Raw genomic sequence first — 17,868 nt, 5'->3', positions numbered from 1 at the left:
GAGAACCATAGGCAGAGGACGCGAGGAGACCGTGCGAAGCGACGCGCAGTGGGTGACGGGAATCGTAGTTCGGCTTGGCGCTCGCGGCGTAGAGTCGCGCATGCGCAAGGGTGAGGGTGGTCAAAGACAGGGAGCAGGATGCCTCGCTGGATGCGGTAACGCGGGGAGCGGGTGGTAGTCTCGGTTTGACTACACCCTGATCATGGCAGCACCAGGTAAGGCGAGGGGGATCCCTCTGACGCGCGGTGGTCCTGCGGTGCATGCTGGGGCAGACCTCGTTTCCCCTGCACGCTTCGGGAGAGCCGGTGCTCTTTCGCCGCCGGGTAGCTCCTCTTCTCCATTGCTGCTTAAGGGCTTCGTCTGTTTGCTAAGGCTGCCGTGCCCGGTCTGGGCAACAAAGCCGGGGCTCGGTGCTCTTCGCTTTCACAGATATTGCTTAGCAGCGTCCCGAATGACTGCATCCTTGGAATGCACGTTGGAACAGACCGTCCCCGGGAGGCATGGCTAGAGAGAGCCATGAGCCGCTGAACTCGGTAGACACGCGCCTTCAGGTCCCCACGCCTCTACAGAGCTTTCGTGGGATGCATACGAATGGTGCTTCTTTCCCTGTCCCCACTTCTCTCTGGGGTTTGTTCCAGTGACCGCCTCTGGGGCTGTTATGCCTAGAGCAGGCGAGCTGGGGCTCACGCGGAGGTGGAGCTTTAACCTCAGCTGATCTCCCTTTTCTTAGAAAACATAGTGGAGACAAAATCCCTTCCCCCACCCCACTGGGAGCCCATTGACTCACCCACGCAGGTCTCGCTGTCTCATAACCATCTCAGTGGTTAATCTTCCCTTGTGTGACTTCTGCTGTTGCTGCCATCTGCTAGAGGGGCAATGCTGCCTTCAGAAATCACCCTTAATCCGTGCTCAGGAAGGATGCCAGCTCTGCTCAACTGGCAGAGAATGGGCCGAGCTCTGGGTGCAGAGACAATGCTTCTCTATCTTTCTTTCTCTCTGTGTGTGTGTTATTCTCTGCTGCAATGTCAACACAGACGGGCTGCTGTGTGTGAACACTTTTATCATCTAGCTGCATATGAGCTGGTATACTTTGCCTGAAAGCTCTAATTTTGATTCTAAATGTATTGCCTCATGAAAACTAATTATGTGATATTATTATTATTATTATTAAATAAATCTCAAAGTGGTTTACAACAACACATTCTGTTGTGAACCAAGTAAAATAATCTGTTTTCCTTGGGGGTGGGGGAGAGACTTGGAGGTGTTCTTGCTATTTATTTGGCTACTGGGCAGAGCGCTGCAGGAATTCTGCAACATGTTGCTCAATTTTACCAAAGTTTCTACAGAAGCAGAATTAAGAAGATCCAGAACTATGCTGATCCTCTCCCCTCCCCTCCCCTCCTTGTGAAAATACATTCATGTGTGAGAGGCTGTGAGGTATTGTCCCTGTTTAATGTGCAGCTATAACTTACCCTAAGATGAACCAAAATAGGGTCACTTGTGTTCAGACTAACTACAAGGAATGTACTCTGTTGAGAGCACCAGAACACCTTTTTGAGGCAAGTAGAATTTGAGTGGAGTGAGAGGTTGCTAGTACAGTAAGATATAAGTGGAGATTGGGCATAATGGTTGCTGCAGAGTCAGCCATAGGCCTACTTTCCTAAGTTTCCATACGCTAAAAATAATAATTTGATCTCTCAACAGTGGTGCCAAATTCCTTTTTAGGTCTCTTTGTTTCATTTCTGCACTGTGACCCCCTTACTAAGTTCCACCTTGCTGGTACTGTCACCACCCCTGAGGGGTTCGTAGGGTCACATTCTTGGTTAATATTAATTGGCCAAGATCAGCTTTCTCCAGAGCTGGCCTAGCTCAGGTTCCCTCTTGCTCTTAGATTAGCTGCAGCTTGATGCTGGAGTTCTGCGAGCAGGTAAGTGCCATCATTTCGTTCCTCCTCTTTTATCATTTTGGCCTCCTTAGCCCTGCTAGCTTTAGTAGACAGGTCTAAATTGGATATTTTCCCCAACTGAGGTAGAGATGTCAAGGGGATATGCTGAACTCTCTCATAACCAGGACTGGGTTTGGGAAGGTATCACTGTTGGCTCCCCACCCCCTCTCACCAGTCAATTCTTTCCCAACCCAGAAATATTTTGCAGAGATGAAAAGATTCATGGGAGCAAGGATTCAATCCTCTCCCTCCCTGCATGTCAGCTCTCTAAATCTCCTTTTTAAAAATACAGTGGTACCTCGGGTTAAGTACTTAATTCGTTCCGGAGGTCCGTTCTTAACCTGAAACTGTTCTTAAACCTGAAGCACCACTTTAGCTAATGGGGCCTCCTGCTGCCACTGCGCCGCCGCCACACAATTTCTGTTCTCATCCTGAAACAAAGTTCTTAACCCGAGGTACTATTTCTGGGTTAGCAGAGTCTGTAACCTGAAGCGTATGTAACCCGAGGTACCACTGTATAATTTTTATTAATTTCTTTTTAACACAATATTTCAGCACACCAATAGCAAAACAAATAAATTCTTTGCTCTACTGAGCTCGTGACTTCCCTCCATCCCTTCAACTGGTTTTTAATTTTCAAATCTTTGTGCTGCACTTTATATCCTCTACTTCAGACCTTTATATCCTTATGATCAACTCTGTCTCAATGGTCTATAAAGTTTTTAGATTTAGAGTTTTCTCATTGCATGATTTATATCAATCCCACTAGTGTCTTCACATTTTTACAATAATTATTCATATAGTCAATAAATTTACTCTCTTTGAAACTTTTGGTTGTCTTGGTTCCGGAACCTGTCTGTCAGCTTGGCCAGTTCCGCATAGTCCATCATCTTTGTCTGCCACCCCTCAATCGTTGGTAGTTCCTGCAATTTCCATCTCAGCTCTCTAAATCTCGTAGGTGCTCAGCTCTACATGGGCTTGTCTTCTGTTTTGGAAGGGTCCATCCCTAACTCAAGGTATCCCCCCTACCCTAAAAATTCTGGACTACACCACAGCAAACAACTTTGGGGAAAGGGCACTGTATCTCTGCCACTCATGAGATGCCTGGTTTCCTCAGTCATTCTCTCCCTTTGCTATGAGAGCTGAAGAAGAGCCTGCTGGATCAGGCAATGACCTGTCTAGTCCACCATCCTGTTCTTACAGAGGCCAACCAGATGTCTGGGAGGAACCTGCAAGGAGGACCTGAGCGCAGAAGCACTCTCCCCTTCTGCCCTTCTTCAGTTTCCAGCAACTGGGATTCATAACTGGGGGCAGAGCATAGCCATCATGGCTAGTAGCCACTGATAGCTGTTTTCTCCATTATGCTGGGAAAGGAAATCCAAATGCAAACTTCATAGATGTGCCTCTTTGGCCTTTGGGGTGCTGTGTGTGCTCTGGGCAATCTCTTGCCCTTTGAACTCAGTGTATATACATTCATGCCTGGGTATTCCATCTCGGAAGATGGGCAGGAGAATTGGCAGAGCCACAGAGGGGACACATTCAACTCTGGGTGCATTCTGCTAGCTGTCATTACTCACATGGACAGTGGTGGGGGAGCAAAACCTTTCCACCAATGCTGCACTGGAGTCATCTGAAGTGAGAGTGACTCCTCACCCTCAGCACTATCCTATGATCAGCCGTGACTCTTCCACCTTCCTACATCCCTTGGCATTGTGATTCTGGAGCAGTAGACTCAACCGCTGAATATTTGGCACCAAGCCTTTGCCTTCCATCTAAACCCGATGTCCAGTATCTACTTAACACTGCTTCCTCTCTCCACAGGCTCTGAGTGGCAGGGATGAGGAGCCGCCAGAGGATGTACTCCGCTGTCATGCGCTTCTTCCTGAAATGCCTGCGGATAGGTCAGCGGCGTCGGTTCTGGCTGACTAAGCATGTGGGGCAGCTCTGGCTGTATGGGCGCCTCTGTTTGCGCTCCCTGGTGTACAACTCCTTTGCTAATAGCGACACTGCTCTCGACGCCCTCTTTGAGCCCATCTACTGGCTGGTGGATCACGTCACCCGCTGGTTTGGGGTGGTGAGTATCTTGGGAGGAAAGGCAGCGGAGTGCAGCTTCAGGCCCCCTGGAGACATGTTTAGCTCTAGGAAATAAAGAGTTTGAGCCCTGGGCTTCAAGCCACCATCAAACATCTAAGCTGGGCAAGGAGATACATGACCTTGCAGATGTGGGAGGAGATGGCGCTGATGCTTTGCTGAATTCTTTTGTGGTCCCCCAGTGCTGCTGTTTTCTTCGGACTATGGGGAGACCAAGTTGGGATTTAGCATGGGGATCCATCCACTGGAAACATTCCTCCATCGAAAGGGCTGAGACTTGTCTGCAGTGTGTTGGTGGCTCAGACCCTTCCCTCTTCCCCCTCAACAGGTGTTTGTGGCCCTGGTGATCACTCTGACCAGCTCAGTGGTGGTCATAGTGTATGTCTGCCTCTTGCCACTCGTCTTGCGAACCTACCCCCTTCTTTGGATCTTCTGGCATTTCATCTATGGTCACTGGAACCTCGTCATGATTGTCTTCCACTACTATATGGCCATCACTACTCAGCCCGGTTTTCCTCCACAGGTAGGGTAGAAGCACCAATATCTCTAATTTCACTTTTAATAGGTTTATTTTTTAACACTGAGATCCATGGTAGGACATGATTTCCTGCCACTTCTTCTTTCACTGGTGACTCTTACACAGAACGTTATGGACAAAGGGCTGATCTCGAGTTTCCGCTGTGTGCAAGCTCTAGAGGGCCCATGTCCAAATATGCTTGACCCAGTGTGTTTTGGGTTAGTGTAAGGGCAATGGCACTCTTGCAACCACGCTAAAGGCTACCGATGTTCCTTCCAGCAGCAGTTGAAGAGCGATGTCGCTGCTGTCTCCATCTGCAGGAAATGTATTGCCCCGAAGCCTGCCCGGACCCACCACTGCAGCATCTGCAACAGGTGGGCATTCCCCTTGTATGGAAACCCGAACCCTTTAAAGATGCTTTATGGGCAGCCAGATAACCAGGGTCATTTATCTTTCACATTGTATGTGAGCATGAAATGTCGTGTGGTCGCTGGTGTAGAATCCTGTGTCTGGCAAAGACTCCTGAGAATTTTAGAAAGCTTTCTGAACTCCACGTTCCCCTCTTGGCATATACTGTACGTCTTGTGATTCTCTCTTATATTTCCCCCAAATATCCAAATACTTGTTTCAGAATAAAGCACGAGAATGCAGGATGCATAACTACTTGACTCATTGCACACTTTTGTGATCTTCATAATTTTGGATATGGAGTGAGAGTTTCCTCTGATGCAGAATTGCGATGACCATAATAATCTGGACGTATATGAATTGTTGCCTGTTTCTCATGCTGAAGTCTTGGAGTCCCTCTAACACTTTCAGCTGAGATATAACCTGTAAGAACATCAACATAGTTTCTCTGCACTGAAAAAGAAAGTACAGTAAATAGAGGAAGGGTGGCATGGGAGCGAGGGAAAATAAAATTGTATGGTTTTAATAAATTAGGCAAATATGTTCAGTCTGCATATGTCTGTTTTGCATAATGTCTGCTACCTGTGGGATTAGGGGTAAAGAACAATGCAGAACATCAGAGCTTGGGAAATGCTGCTCAGTCCTCCTCCTCTTTGAATCTTCTTTGCTTTCTCCACTCACTTTAAACCTTTGGTTTTATTTCCCAAGCCATAAAGGTTAGAAACTTGCCTTTTTTAATGAAAGGAAACATGCTCAAGAAGCTAAATTCTGCCAAATGCTGTGTAGCCTTGGGGTGCATCTGTGTATCTATAGACTATATGCATCTCTACCTTTAGGAACACCTGCAAGTTTGTGCAGAAGTCTCCTTACACTAAGGTAACATTGCCAAAGACTGCAGAGGGCTTTGCATTGAGGCCAGTGAGCAGCCAGTACCCAGCTCTCGCCAAGCAGCCTTCAGCTGGTCTCTTGCTTGCATGCTCATTAAGGGATCGAGTGGTGACTTGTTCTTGTTTTTCTTGCCTTGTGTTGCTGCACCGTGTCATGTTCCATAGCTGCATCATTTCCTTACTATTTAAGCTGCGCTGTCAGCAACCCCTTCTCCTTCTGTCTCACCTCCAGTGTGCAATAGTGCCCTAATGCAAATGCTATTTCCCTTCCACAGGTGTGTGTTGAAGATGGACCATCACTGCCGTATCCTTCTGCAGGCCCATAGCTGGACTGACTTGGGGGTCTCCTGTAAGGTCACTTGTCCCAGGAGCGCGATGATATATGCAAAGTGATAATATATATCCCCAGGGAAAGTAAAGGATGTCTTGAGATTAACTGGTCCAAGGGGGTAAACTCACAACATTGAAGAGGAAATGGAAAAGTATTTGTGCCGATCTCCTGTGAGGCACGTCTCAGTAAATGTTTTGGGAATCATCAGCTGCATTTCAGAGGGGGCATTCCTGTTTCAGCACCAAAGCGAAATGGTTCTTAGGCCAGAACTATTATTCCTCCTATGTGAAGCATCATCCCCTGTTCTTCTTGCCTGCTGGGTTATGGCTTTATTAAAGTGTGTCCTGAGTAAGCAGATCTCCTCACACCCCCAAATTGAAAGGAGCAGCAAAATTGGAAGGAGCCCCAACAGGTGGCATAATATTAGGTGGATCAATTAAATCACCAGTACGGTTTGGGTGCAGATCCAGAATTGGCTATCCCCTGTTACATGGTGAGGAGGGTTGGAGATTTTTGCCTGCCTTTACAGACCTTTAACCCCAAGGGACAGCGTGGCTGAACAACTGCGTGGGGCACTTCAACCACCGCTACTTCTTCTCCTTCATGCTGTTCATGACCATGGGCTGCATCTACAGCAGCGTCAGCGGCTGGGACCTGTTCTGGGAGGCCTATGCTGCCATTGAGGTGAGGTTTCTGGCTGAACTGGGGTCTGTCTGGGCACATGGTGGCATGGGAGGGGGGGGGTGCTTTCTCAGTGGAGGGGGAGGGGCTCTTCCTCCTGGCTTGGATAACTGCACGAGGAGTTACGTAGGCCGAGGAGAACTGAGTGTGTGTAACTGGCAGCCTCTTTTCCATCCGATAGAAAATGAAACTGCTTGACAAGGGGAGACTGGACGTGACAGCCAATCAGGTGGGGTACCTGCTGCTCCGCTGCTCGTCAGGGACAGGGCAGAGCATGGCAGGGGAGCTTGCTGCTCTGCCCCAGCAATTGACTCTACAGCCATGGCTGTGACTGCTCAGATTCCCTTTCCTGGGCAGAATCACTCCTTCCTTTCTTCCTCCTAAGGGAGCCTGAGCCCATTCAAGCTGCAGTTGGTTGTGCCATCGAGGGGAGGAAGTGTTTGCACAGCTGGCTAAGTGACGCTGTATTCTTGCCTTCCAAAAGATAATGTATGAATGGGGAGTAAGGGAAGTGAGTATTGAACCCCGGTACTCATGCTCTGCCCCATCGCTGATTCATGATCAAGACCTTTGCCTCTCAAGAGGTGTCTGTCTTGTGCTGTGCTGTCCGTCCACCCATTTGTCCTTGAAAGACCTCCACATCTCATTGGTTTGGGGTCACAGCATCCTCCACTACATCCTTGCATCTCTGGCCACCGCAACATCTGCTTTTTCCTTGCAGACTTACTCTCAGACACCACCACCCACCTTCTCCTTCCGCCAACGAGCTTTCCACAAGAGTATAGTGTATGCCTGGGTCCTCTGCAGGTAACTGATCTGGTTGTTTGGTGCTCATGGGGAAGAGGAGGGGCAAGTCTCTCCGGAATGCTTTGAGAAAGCTGCCAAGTCAGCCTCCGGAGCACAGAGCTTTCTAGCTGTCTTATTCTCTGCTCTCTGCAAAAGCCTCACCCAGCTGTCAGTGAGAGACAATAAGCGACTTGCTCCAGCTATTTCAGCTACTTGGTCTTTGCCCACCCGCTGCAACATTCCTCTGTTCATTTCCCCACAGTTCAGTAGCCTTGGCACTGGGCGCTCTCATGCTCTGGCATTCTGTCCTCATCACTCGTGGTGAGACCAGCATTGAAAGGCACATAAACCGCAAAGAAAGAAAGAGACTCCGATTGAAGGGCAAGGTGAGGAGGGCAGGGCTCAACCTTCAGTGGGGGGCGGGGGGAGAAAATGGAGGCAGAACAGCTGAGCTCACCTAGTTGCTTGATGTGTGTCTCACGCTAAAGTTCCATCACTTCAGGGTGTTTAGTTAGAAAAATAGCTAAAACAGGGCCTTTTCTCCTGCAGCCCCTTCCTGTATACACAAACTTCCTCTTGAGTTGACCCTGTTATTCTCTGGCTTCCAGAAAACACAAAACTATTTTTAATCAGGCATGCATTTGAATATTTTTTTCTTTTAATATTTTATTTGAATTAATTTTAATACATTATATAGAACTCAGCTACATAAACAGGGAGCCTTTTTTTTTAAAGGGTATGATTCCGTTGCACTTATTTTTGACCATTTGAATAATTCTGAAGTTTGACCAGTCAGATTTTCCCGAGGGGTTGCTATGCAGAATGGAAGAATGAATAAATATGCTAGAACCACCTAGCAGAATATAATTTCATGCTACTTTTCCATTGGCTCTAGGTCTTCCAAAACCCATACAACTATGGTCCTTTGGGAAATTGGAAGGTTTTCCTGGGTGTGGAGACACAGAGGTGAGAACGGGAAATGTGCAACTGGTATACTCTACATCTGCCCTGTCTTTTGGACAATAGGGTGGCTGGGATTGGCTGGATTGGCTTGACAAAGCAAGGCACAGCTGAAGCTGCTTATTTTGCATTCCACAGCAATGCTGTAGCCCTCTAGGTCCTCTGTAATCTGGAAAATGCTTGGGCGGAATATACTAGCAAGCCTGTAAATGTCTTCCTGTGTTCCATTTATTCATTGAAAGATGTTCTCTTTTCTAGGCATTGGGTCACCCGAGTTCTACTACCCTCCACACACACACCCTATGGATCTGGCCTGAGTTGGGAAACTCCACCCTGCATTGTGGAACAGAAGACTCCTCTCTTGACAATTTGATTTGATAAAGGGCAGAGTTGACCAGCTGCTGGAAGACGGGAAACCACAGGCTGCTTTCAAGGGGCAGCATAATGGACAGCACAGATCCCCGAGGTGCTGGTGACGTCACATGCCACAATTGCACCAGCTGCAGCAAACTGCTCCAGCAGTCTTAGGATGAAGGTGGAAGAGCCCCCCCAGCTGCAGGCAGCTGCGGTGAGACAGCAATGTCTTGCCCACATAATCCAGCCTATGTAGGGTGAAGTATTGGTATTCCTGGTAGTGGAGGAAGGCGCAATATGCCCCCTTCCCCACCTCAGGACCCTGGCTGGTATGCCAGGGTCTTGTTACTCTTCCACTATGTAGGCAGGGATTTTTTAAACGAAAATAAAAATCATTTTAATATGGTGTGGCATCTGTTCCTCTTTAGCAGAAGAGAAGGCACAATGGTGGAAATATCTTAAGAAACTGATTGATCTCCCTGTAGCTCACAACTGTCTTTTCAGAACAGATTCCAGGCGGTGTAGAAGACAATGCTGCATTTACAGATAGCTGTAGGTCTTAAGAGATTTTGTTGGTCCCAGCCATTAGGTGTAAGGCCATAGGTTAAAGTCTAAAAATATCTTTCAAAAGCCACAGATTGTCTCTACTCTTGTATATGTACCATTGCCAGTTTTCCACTCTGTTGACCTCTCACCAAACTGCAGATTTCTGTAGCCCTTTCAAAGCAGCAACATGAGAAGCTGACACTACCTCTCAGTGTTCTGCCCTTCCATGTTTGTACAAATAATTTATGAGTAGTCCAGAGCTAGTGGTACATAGTAAGATTAAGGGGGGTGGGGTGCTATTCAGGACTGGTTTTGACTACCTGAAACTCAGCTATGGAGCATGTATGAAAAGCAGCCCTGAGAAGTGTATGGTGAGGGGTTCCATTATAATAGCCATGGGACATATGCCATTAAGCACTGCTTTCTTTGCAACCATCTACTTAATAAGAGTATTAGGCCTTCAACACAGCCCCAGGCCACACCATTAATTCAAGTTAAGGTGTGGTCAATGGCTAGACCAGTGTTTCTCAAACCTGGATCCCAACTGTTGGTGGACTACAATTCCCATCACCCCTGACCACTGATCCTGCTAGCTAGGGATGATGGGAGTTGTAGTCCAACAACAGCTGGGGATCCAAGTTTGAGAAACGCTATTCAAGAGTAGGCACCTTGCCAGCAGAAGTCTTACACCTAGGAAGGGTAAAGCATGGACTCTCTACTACTGAGGCTCAGCTGTTTTCCAGCACATACAATGCTCTATGTCATGGCCAGTCATGTACTTTCATCAATTTTCAAATGCAGTTCTGCTATGTTCATTAATGAGGGTTGTCACTGGAAAGACACAGCAGAGGAACTAGGGAGCCATGTATAAATTTCAGATGGGCAGCAGTGGCACTCTTAAAAAACTTTATTTGTAGAACACTTTCCAAACAAGCAAACTACCACCTCATTGCAGAATGCCACACAGGGGCTCAGGTGGATTTCTGAACTCATTTTACTGCCAAAGGCAGCTGTAGCTTCACCAATTTAATACCAGTGGCTAATAATTAAGAAAGTAAACAACCACCAGCCTGCACTTACAGAAAAAGGCATACCAGATCAGTCAGTATCTTCCTATGCTAGTTTGCTAGATTTCTCCAGCAGGTATCACATCAGACAGAACATTCCTAGACACCTAGGCTCAGCTCTTGCAACTTGTATTCAGAAATATTCTGTATTAAAGTAATTCACTGTTTGATCTTTGCATGAGAGGTGCTAAGTTCATGCAGTAGGCTTTAGTTCTATTAGCACATGAAAAATCTCTCTGTACGCAGACACCATTATGGCAGGAAGGTGGGGAAGCTGGACTTAATAGAAGGTGAAGGCAAGACCCTTATTTCTACTACTTCCCCACAAGAAGCACTTTTGCCAGAGGCTGTTAGCAAACAAGTTTTTATTCTTCTGGCCCCATACATACATAATATATGGGGGTCCTGCCACCTCCACTCACTACTGTGCTGCAGCAGGAACAGGGGCTGGCTGTTCCTTCCTACTGAACGCTGATGTTGTGGTTAGGAAAGGGCAGTCCACAAAAAAGTCCTCTTCTGCCCAGAGCCTTGCTGCTTTGCATGGAAATCTAGGCCCCAGGACATCAAGGCCAACAGCTTACCAGGTGAGTGGGGGCAGGTGAGATTGTCAGTCAGGATTTGCAGTGTGAACCTTCACCTGGCAGGTGTCCCAACCAGAAACCTGAAGAAAAAGACCACCACGGCGGGCTTTAGCAGCAGCAAGGCATGAACAAAAGGAACCCTTTTAAAAATTTATTTATAAAGAATTACCATTTTCATTTTTTTACAAATTTAAAGACAACTTTACATCCAAATATCCTTGACTTCCCTTCCCCCTCCTCCCCTCCCTGGTTCATTTTATTAACTCTTTTATGCTACATATTCTATCCCCCCCCATTCTCATTTTCCCAGTTTTATATCAAAATATTTCTTACTGCTGAATTTATTCTATTACTGTTAACATTTTAATGTGTTTACAATAATTCAGATATTCTACATTTCTTTTCAAGTCTTCCTTATACTTTTTTTCCATCCTGATTGCTTAGTCAGAACCCAAGTTATTAATCCAAACCTCTACGCTCAATCAAAATGGCTTCATCACATCTGTACAAGGATATGTTAACCTACCTCCAATTTAATTACAGTGAGTCTCAAGGACAGCCAAGTCGAGCAACTACAGTGTATTTAAGTTGGTACTGTTTTTTCTACGCCATCCCCCAAGAGAAAGAGTCCTGCTCACCATTCTCCTCGTGCTGCCACAGCTTCCTTCCGCACCAGCCGCTTCTTGTCATCCAGGGGTTTGGCCAGGGCTCGAATCACTCGTGGCTTGTAAGGTATCACCTGGTAGCAAGCAGAAGCCACCATCAATGAGGTTCCCACAGTTCCCATGGAGGTCTTAATACCTGTTTGTGCTAGCAACAGGAGACAAGTAGATCTTGGCACAAGTAAGGCAAATGTTGGAGCATCTGGCAAGCTATCGGGCAGATCCATTACTTACCACTGGAGTGGGGAGGGAGGCAAGTGCATGGAGGCACTGTAGCGCAGCAATGCGGATTGCCTGCAATATAAATGGTGCATTTAGTCTTCTGCTGACCATCCAGGAGGAAACCGGGAGTATCCAGCTGCATAGAGGGGCTACCCAGTACTCACCATAGCAGGGTTGTCTGTCAGGCTGATAAATTTGCCCACGAGTGTGTCGACGTGCAGGCTCATGATGTGTGGCGCCTCGAGCAACAGCGGCTGTAGGCAGTGCAAAGTTGAGAGCTGCACCACAAGGTCAGGACACGACAGAGCTTCCAGCAGGAGAGGTAGCAACTGGGGGATAAGAGGGTAGAGTCATGGAATCAACAGACTTGTAGAGTTGAAAGAGACCCTAAGGATCATTTAGTCCAACTCCCTGCAATGCAGCTGTCCCACACAAGGATGGAGCCTGCAACCTTGGCATCTTCAGCACCATGCTCTAACCAACTGAGCTATCCTAGCTGAAAAAGGGGGGGGGGGGCATCATTCTTCTCCATAATATGCCCCCCCCACAAAATAATTCCCAAGAGTTCTTAGGGCCTGGTGCTCAGCACTGCTGCACACTCACCGTAGGCAGCTCTGTCACTAGCACTGGTTTGGGCAGGTGGTTCAGTATGTGAGACAGGCCTTTCAGGTAATTCGCCTTCACATCTAGGAAGAACAGAAAAGCAAGGCTTAATCTTGTGGCTCCGAGGAGACTCATCCGAAAAGGTTATGACAGTTTAGAAACTGAATAGCAAATGACCTCTACAGAGCCTACAGTGAAGGTCCACCTCTTGCGAGTAAAGAAAAGCAATTTGTTTGTCCCATGTAACAGGCAGAGTAGGCGAGCTCAGAGTTCTGCGCTCTCCTACCCAAAATCATCTCCAGAAACTCCGAGGGATCCGGGAAGAGGAAGAAAAAGGCGAGAGGCTCAGACTGCTCCTCTTGTTGTCGAGGGTTCAGAAGCTCCTACTGTCCACAGAGGGCTACAAAAGGCAGGTCATGCAAGGAGTCCACAATTTCTGCAGACAAAAATATGCTAAAATGCTGCAGTAGCGTCCTCATTTCAATCTGACCATTATTCCAACTGTGCACCTCCTGTTAATTCAGATGCTTTCGGTAAGAAATGGGACAGAGGAAATTCTTACCAGGAGCTGCTGTGTGGAAACCCTGCACCAACTGCGGCACGCACTCTGTGAAGAAGCGCTGGCGGAACATGAGGCGCACCTCAGCGTGGCAGCTCTTGCCCAGCACATCTGGGGAGTCAGCCATGAGCAAGGCAAGGCCATCGCCCACCGCAGGGCCAAGGACCGTGTCCCCCAAAAGCACGAGGAGCTGTAGGGTAAAAGACAGGAGCCATCGAATGTGTTAAGGGCACAGTGGCCTCCCTGAGGATCCCAGGCCTTTCCCAGAAGCTCACCTTGTCCGTCAGGTGTGTGCTTAGCGGGTGGTAGCGTAGCAACAAAGCCTTGCTCACCTGCAGGGCAAAAAGAAAGGAAAATTGAGCTCTGTTTCTGGCAGAGACGGGAGGGATGGGGCATGGGGGAAACTCACCCACAGCAGCAGAGTGAGGGCTTGGCTTTGATGAGGACCCTCATTCAGGCCATGCTCCAACTTGTTCATGGCCAGCTCCAACAGCTCATCTAATTGAGGCCCTGGAAAGGGTAAAGAGACTGGCTGTTGTTCCAGGCAACTTCTTGCATCAGTCAAGCAGGGCAACACTTAACACAGCCCAGCTCTGAGGTTTCACGAGCCTCTGAACAACATCCCCAGCCCTTCAGTCCTAGGACAGACACAGGCTAGTACTCCATCGGTTACCTGCTGGGTGCTTGTTAACCAGTCCTGCAAAGCATTTGGCAGCAGCTGTGGCAGTGAAAGGGCAGTCACAGGAGCAGCTCAGGGCTAGCAGTTCACGTAGCAAGCGGTCTTGCTGAGGAATTGGAACCTGAAAGGAAGCCAGAGCGTGGGGAGGCATGGAGGCAACAGCAGAGCTTCAAGCTGCTGGTTCCCAGCATCACTTGCCTAGGGATCAGGCACACAAGGCAGGATGGATAGATCCATTCTCTCAGCCATGAGGCAGCCTCCCCCCGCCCCGCCAAATCTTCCCCAGGACTCACATTCCTTGGCAGTGAGCAGACAAAGGCCATGAGGAGAGCAACAAGCCTTCTCTGGGCTGCCATCAGACACTGCCCGTCCTATAAAGGAAAAGAAATATTGTTTCCACTACCAAAGTCTCTGGCCACATTTCCCTATTCGCAGCAGCAGCAGCAGCAGCAGCAGCAGCAGCGCCTCACTCATACAAGATACCTGGAAGGGCTGGAACGTGCTGGGAAAGGTGTTTCCAGGTTGGAAGGAAAGCTCTCCATCCAAGAAGAGGGGAACCACTTTGGAGACACTCTGGGCAGCCTGCCTGCCAGGAAGAAGAAACAAGAACACTGGTTTACAGCACATAATAATATAACAATTCATTATTTATATGCTGCCCATCTGACTCCGTTGCCCTAGTCACTCTGGGCAGCTTCCAACAAATTAAAACATCAGACATGAAAAACTTCCCTATACAGGGCCTCCTTCAGATGTTTTCTAAAAGTCAAGATAGTTGTTTTATTTCCTTGACATCTGACAGTAGTATAAAAACACCAAGGAGGGGAAGGGGAGACTGCCTGCACTTCTGTTCGCGGAGTCATGCTAGAACCTGACCTTATCCAAAAGCACAAAGATTGTGCCTCACTCCTTGTCACTCTGCAGGGACAGAGATCACAGGATGGCAGCAGCTGCTACTCACTCTGGTCTTAAGTGCGTACACGCACTGCTGATGACCGATACCATGGCTGATAAGGCTTCTTCCTTCAGCAGCACACTGCTTGGCAATGTATGGGAATTCTCTGAAAATAGTCATGAAAAGGGGGGGGGGGGGATAAATGTGAGGGGATGGAGACAGTTCCTGGAATCCCATCAGCTGCCTTTGAGTTTGCCACCTGCATAATGGACACCTGACAGGGACACTGAGATTGGCCCCAAGTGGGTAAAGGCCAGCCCAGCACAAGGGAAAGGTACCTCCCTTTCTCTCAAGGTTCGAAAGTATATAGAATCCCACCTGAGCTATGGGTACTGGCCTGGTTCGGGAAGCACAGGGTCTGCGCTCATCTCCCCACCTTACCTTGCATTGCAGCCTTGACTGCTAAGCCCACCAAGCAGGGCACCACAGCCTGGTGGAAGTACCAGTAACTCTGAGCATCTTCCTGGCACTGGAATGCTACCTGCTGCAGACTCTGGCACACAGACACCACAGAGTGGGTATCTGCAGGTATACTCTCTGCAAAATCAAAAATCAAAAGAGCATTCAGGGTGGAGGTTACCGGTTCCAAGGTGTTTTTCTTTTTAAAAAAATTACTAATACATTATCACCAGGGCCATTTAAAGGCATCACATTGTGTCAGAAATGGGTTATGAGCCAAAACAGTCAAAGACTGATGGTGCTAGGCTTCCAACAACAAGCTATACTTCTCCCGCTAATGATAGAATTATGGGACTGTAGGCACCTAAAGGTTACCAAGGCTCAGTGTACTAACAGCTCTCTACTAACCCCTTCCATAGGAACAAGGAAGCTCGGCCTTACAAGGAGTCAGGCTCCTGGGTCCACTTAACTCAGAGCTGCCTGCACTGACTGGCAGTGGCTCTTCAGACAGGAAGTCATGGAAACATAAACTGTAGGGTTGGAAGGGACCCTGGGGATCATCTAGTTCAACCCCCTGCAATGCAGGAATATGCAGCTGTCCCATACAGGGATTGAACCTGAAACCTTGCCATTATCAGCACCACACTTTAACCAACTGAGCAATCCAGTCTTTTCTGGAGATGGCAGGGATTGAACCTGAGGCCTTCTCCATGTTTAGCAGACGCTCTACTACTGAGCTCTAGCCCTTCCCAATCTTACACCTCCTATTAATGATACACATATGCTGAGCCCTTCTGTTATTGCTGTCCCAAGCACTGGGCTAGGTTCCTCGCTTCCGAAGTATCAATAGTTTATCACATGCAATTCTTACACTACCTTGCTGAATCTGCTGGAAGTGCTGCAGGAGGACTGGAACTGTTTCCCTCACAATACTAGGGTGCGTGGACACAGCTGCTAGAGCCTGCAGGCGACGTTCCTGCTGGGATGGATTGCTGTCCTTCTGAAGCTCTGAAACAGCACACAGAACACAATAGCTAGTCAATGAATTTGTCCCTAGGGACAGGGCCATGGAGGTACCACCTTCCACCCCTCCACATGAACATGGATTTGGGAATGGCTGATTCTTGGACCTGGAACTAACCTGTCCGTCTGCCCGTTTGGCCTTACTCACGTTCCTCAAGGCACAGAGACTGCGCAGATTCAAGTCAAAGCCCCCTGCAATGGCTCTGCCTACAATGCTGCTAGCACTCAGGGATAGACGCTGTGAACTTCTGCACAAATGCTTAGTAAAGGCAGCATAAGAGAGGACACCCACTTCCCCACAACCCGCCCAACTTGCATGCTGTACCTGATTGCAGCCCTTCTGAGAACTTCTGAACCAAGCACTTGCTGAAGGCTTGTGGATAGAGGGGAGCCAGGCGTCCAGCCGCCTCCATAGCTACCATGCTGCAGGGATAAAGGAGTGTGCAAGGATGGATGAACTTGTTGGCCACTCAATACCGTAAAGCAACTCACTGATCTTTCCGTGGTAATCTAATTTTATAATTGTAATATTGAGTTGTGTGTGCACTACATTTTATAAAAATGTTCCCTTGATTACAAGAGCACTTTGGACAAGAACGCAGCTTAGACAGCGATGCAGACTGCCCAGGTCTTGTTAAGCTCACTCTACCCGGGTTCATCTAAGAACTTATCAGAAGAGAGTGGGATTCTCACATCACTATAGAAACTATGAAAAGGTATCACCGGATTTGTTTGGGAACTGTCCTGTGACTCGCAGGTTTGGATGCACTGCGCACTGAATAGGAAATGCAGGAAGGCCAGAGGAAAAGATACAGCACTTGAAATCTTAAAACAAACAACAGGATGTTACCAAGCTAGATGTTTTTTTTTTGTTTTTTTTAAAGGATTTAAAGAATATTACACTATGAGGGACATTTTTATGGAAGAATGTTTAACTACACTATTGGGTTCAGACTGAAATGAATCTGTGCTAAGAGAATGAGGATATAAGCTCTATTCACACATTAGAACAAAGCACGATAAACCAAAGGATGTTTTAGTACAACACTTAAGATTGAAAAAAGATCATAAAAGCAGTATTAGTAAAGCCCTTTTCTTAATTAAAACACATGCAAACCTTAACAGATCAGTGTAAGACAACACCAAACAGAAGCAGAATTTTGGATTAAGAAATGAGTAATTCATGAGACTGTGTTAGAAACCTTGTCATTTGCCATTTATAGGTGGTGGACTAAAAGAATGTAAACATTTTCAATATTTAGAAAGAGATAAGCCCAAAGACAATTCTGAGAAGTTCGACAATGCCTGCTGTTTCCCTTGCACCCCCAGGGTCCAGCTTTGTTTCCACCCCTCACCTGGTCTGGGAATCGTCCTCATGCAAGATTAACTTTGTAAGGTGATCCACAAACATCTCCACATCTGAGAGGGTCAGGAGCCCTGAAACGGAAGAGAGACTGAAGTTCAAAGCCTTTCCTTTCCCTGGTAGTAACACTCTGCTATCAGTGCCAGTTTTACTATATTGCATTCCACTTCCTAGAGGCTGCCTGCAGCCCATATAGTCCAAGTTATGCAAGGTGGGGTGGGACAGTACCTAATCTGATTCAAGTCCAGC

The 17,868-nt window shown here is 47.6% G+C and overlaps 2 protein-coding genes across 10 annotated transcripts in view; one reads left to right on the top strand and one right to left on the bottom strand.

Moving 5' to 3' along the window:
* The first annotated feature begins 42 nt into the window (after positions 1 to 42).
* On the top strand, positions 43 to 9,366 carry ZDHHC16 (zDHHC palmitoyltransferase 16). 7 transcript variants are annotated; one of them, XM_028730551.2, is made up of 11 exons: positions 43 to 215; positions 3,767 to 4,019; positions 4,365 to 4,559; positions 4,836 to 4,927; positions 6,124 to 6,152; positions 6,730 to 6,863; positions 7,042 to 7,089; positions 7,582 to 7,667; positions 7,909 to 8,032; positions 8,542 to 8,612; positions 8,865 to 9,366. In XM_028730551.2, the coding sequence occupies exons 2-11, from the start codon at positions 3,783 to 3,785 to the stop codon at positions 8,977 to 8,979; spliced, it is 1,131 nt and encodes a 376-aa protein (XP_028586384.2). In that variant the 5' UTR covers positions 43 to 215; positions 3,767 to 3,782; the 3' UTR covers positions 8,980 to 9,366. The 7 variants fall into 7 exon arrangements, with proteins under 7 accessions (XP_028586384.2, XP_028586379.2, XP_028586382.2 ...); XM_028730546.2 differs by having other exon boundaries at positions 6,124 to 6,197; positions 6,724 to 6,863; XM_028730549.2 differs by having other exon boundaries at positions 4,833 to 4,927.
* Positions 9,367 to 10,398: 1,032 nt separating this feature from the next.
* The window catches only part of MMS19 (MMS19 cytosolic iron-sulfur assembly component), a 27,841-nt gene continuing 20,371 nt past the window's right edge, over positions 10,399 to 17,868 (bottom strand). For 2 of the 3 annotated variants that reach the window (XM_077930148.1, XM_028730542.2), the window contains exons 16-31: positions 17,612 to 17,693; positions 16,582 to 16,679; positions 16,110 to 16,241; positions 15,216 to 15,371; positions 14,841 to 14,940; positions 14,363 to 14,465; positions 14,173 to 14,250; positions 13,874 to 14,000; positions 13,610 to 13,710; positions 13,476 to 13,532; positions 13,204 to 13,390; positions 12,642 to 12,724; positions 12,203 to 12,367; positions 12,051 to 12,110; positions 11,793 to 11,893; positions 10,399 to 11,234 (exon numbers count right to left, since the gene is read on the bottom strand). In XM_077930148.1, coding sequence (XP_077786274.1) covers positions 11,207 to 11,234; positions 11,793 to 11,893; positions 12,051 to 12,110; positions 12,203 to 12,367; positions 12,642 to 12,724; positions 13,204 to 13,390; positions 13,476 to 13,532; positions 13,610 to 13,710; positions 13,874 to 14,000; positions 14,173 to 14,250; positions 14,363 to 14,465; positions 14,841 to 14,940; positions 15,216 to 15,371; positions 16,110 to 16,241; positions 16,582 to 16,679; positions 17,612 to 17,693 — 1,658 coding nt within the window. In that variant the 3' untranslated portion in view covers positions 10,399 to 11,206. Of the gene's footprint in view, positions 11,235 to 11,792; positions 11,965 to 12,050; positions 12,111 to 12,202; positions 12,368 to 12,641; positions 12,725 to 13,203; positions 13,391 to 13,475; positions 13,533 to 13,609; positions 13,711 to 13,873; positions 14,001 to 14,172; positions 14,251 to 14,362; positions 14,466 to 14,840; positions 14,941 to 15,215; positions 15,372 to 16,109; positions 16,242 to 16,581; positions 16,680 to 17,611; positions 17,694 to 17,868 lie in introns of those variants that run through there. The other variant, XM_028730543.2, reaches the window with a different exon arrangement.

This window comes from Podarcis muralis, chromosome 6 (genome assembly GCF_964188315.1).
Source record: "Podarcis muralis chromosome 6, rPodMur119.hap1.1, whole genome shotgun sequence".
Taxonomy (NCBI): Eukaryota; Metazoa; Chordata; class Lepidosauria; order Squamata; family Lacertidae; genus Podarcis; species Podarcis muralis.
Note: the sequence above shows the minus strand (reverse complement) of the source record. Positions and strands in the feature narration are given on the sequence as shown.

Coding starts and splice junctions, on each gene's coding strand:
- ZDHHC16 (XM_028730545.2), top strand. CDS start 3,783: ATGAGGAGCCGCCAGAGGATGTACTCCGCTGTCATGCGCTTCTTCCTG. Junction 4,928..6,123: donor CACTGCAGCATCTGCAACAG/GTGGGCATTCCC, acceptor TCCCTTCCACAG/GTGTGTGTTGAAGATGGACC. Junction 7,668..7,908: donor TATGCCTGGGTCCTCTGCAG/GTAACTGATCTG, acceptor ATTTCCCCACAG/TTCAGTAGCCTTGGCACTGG.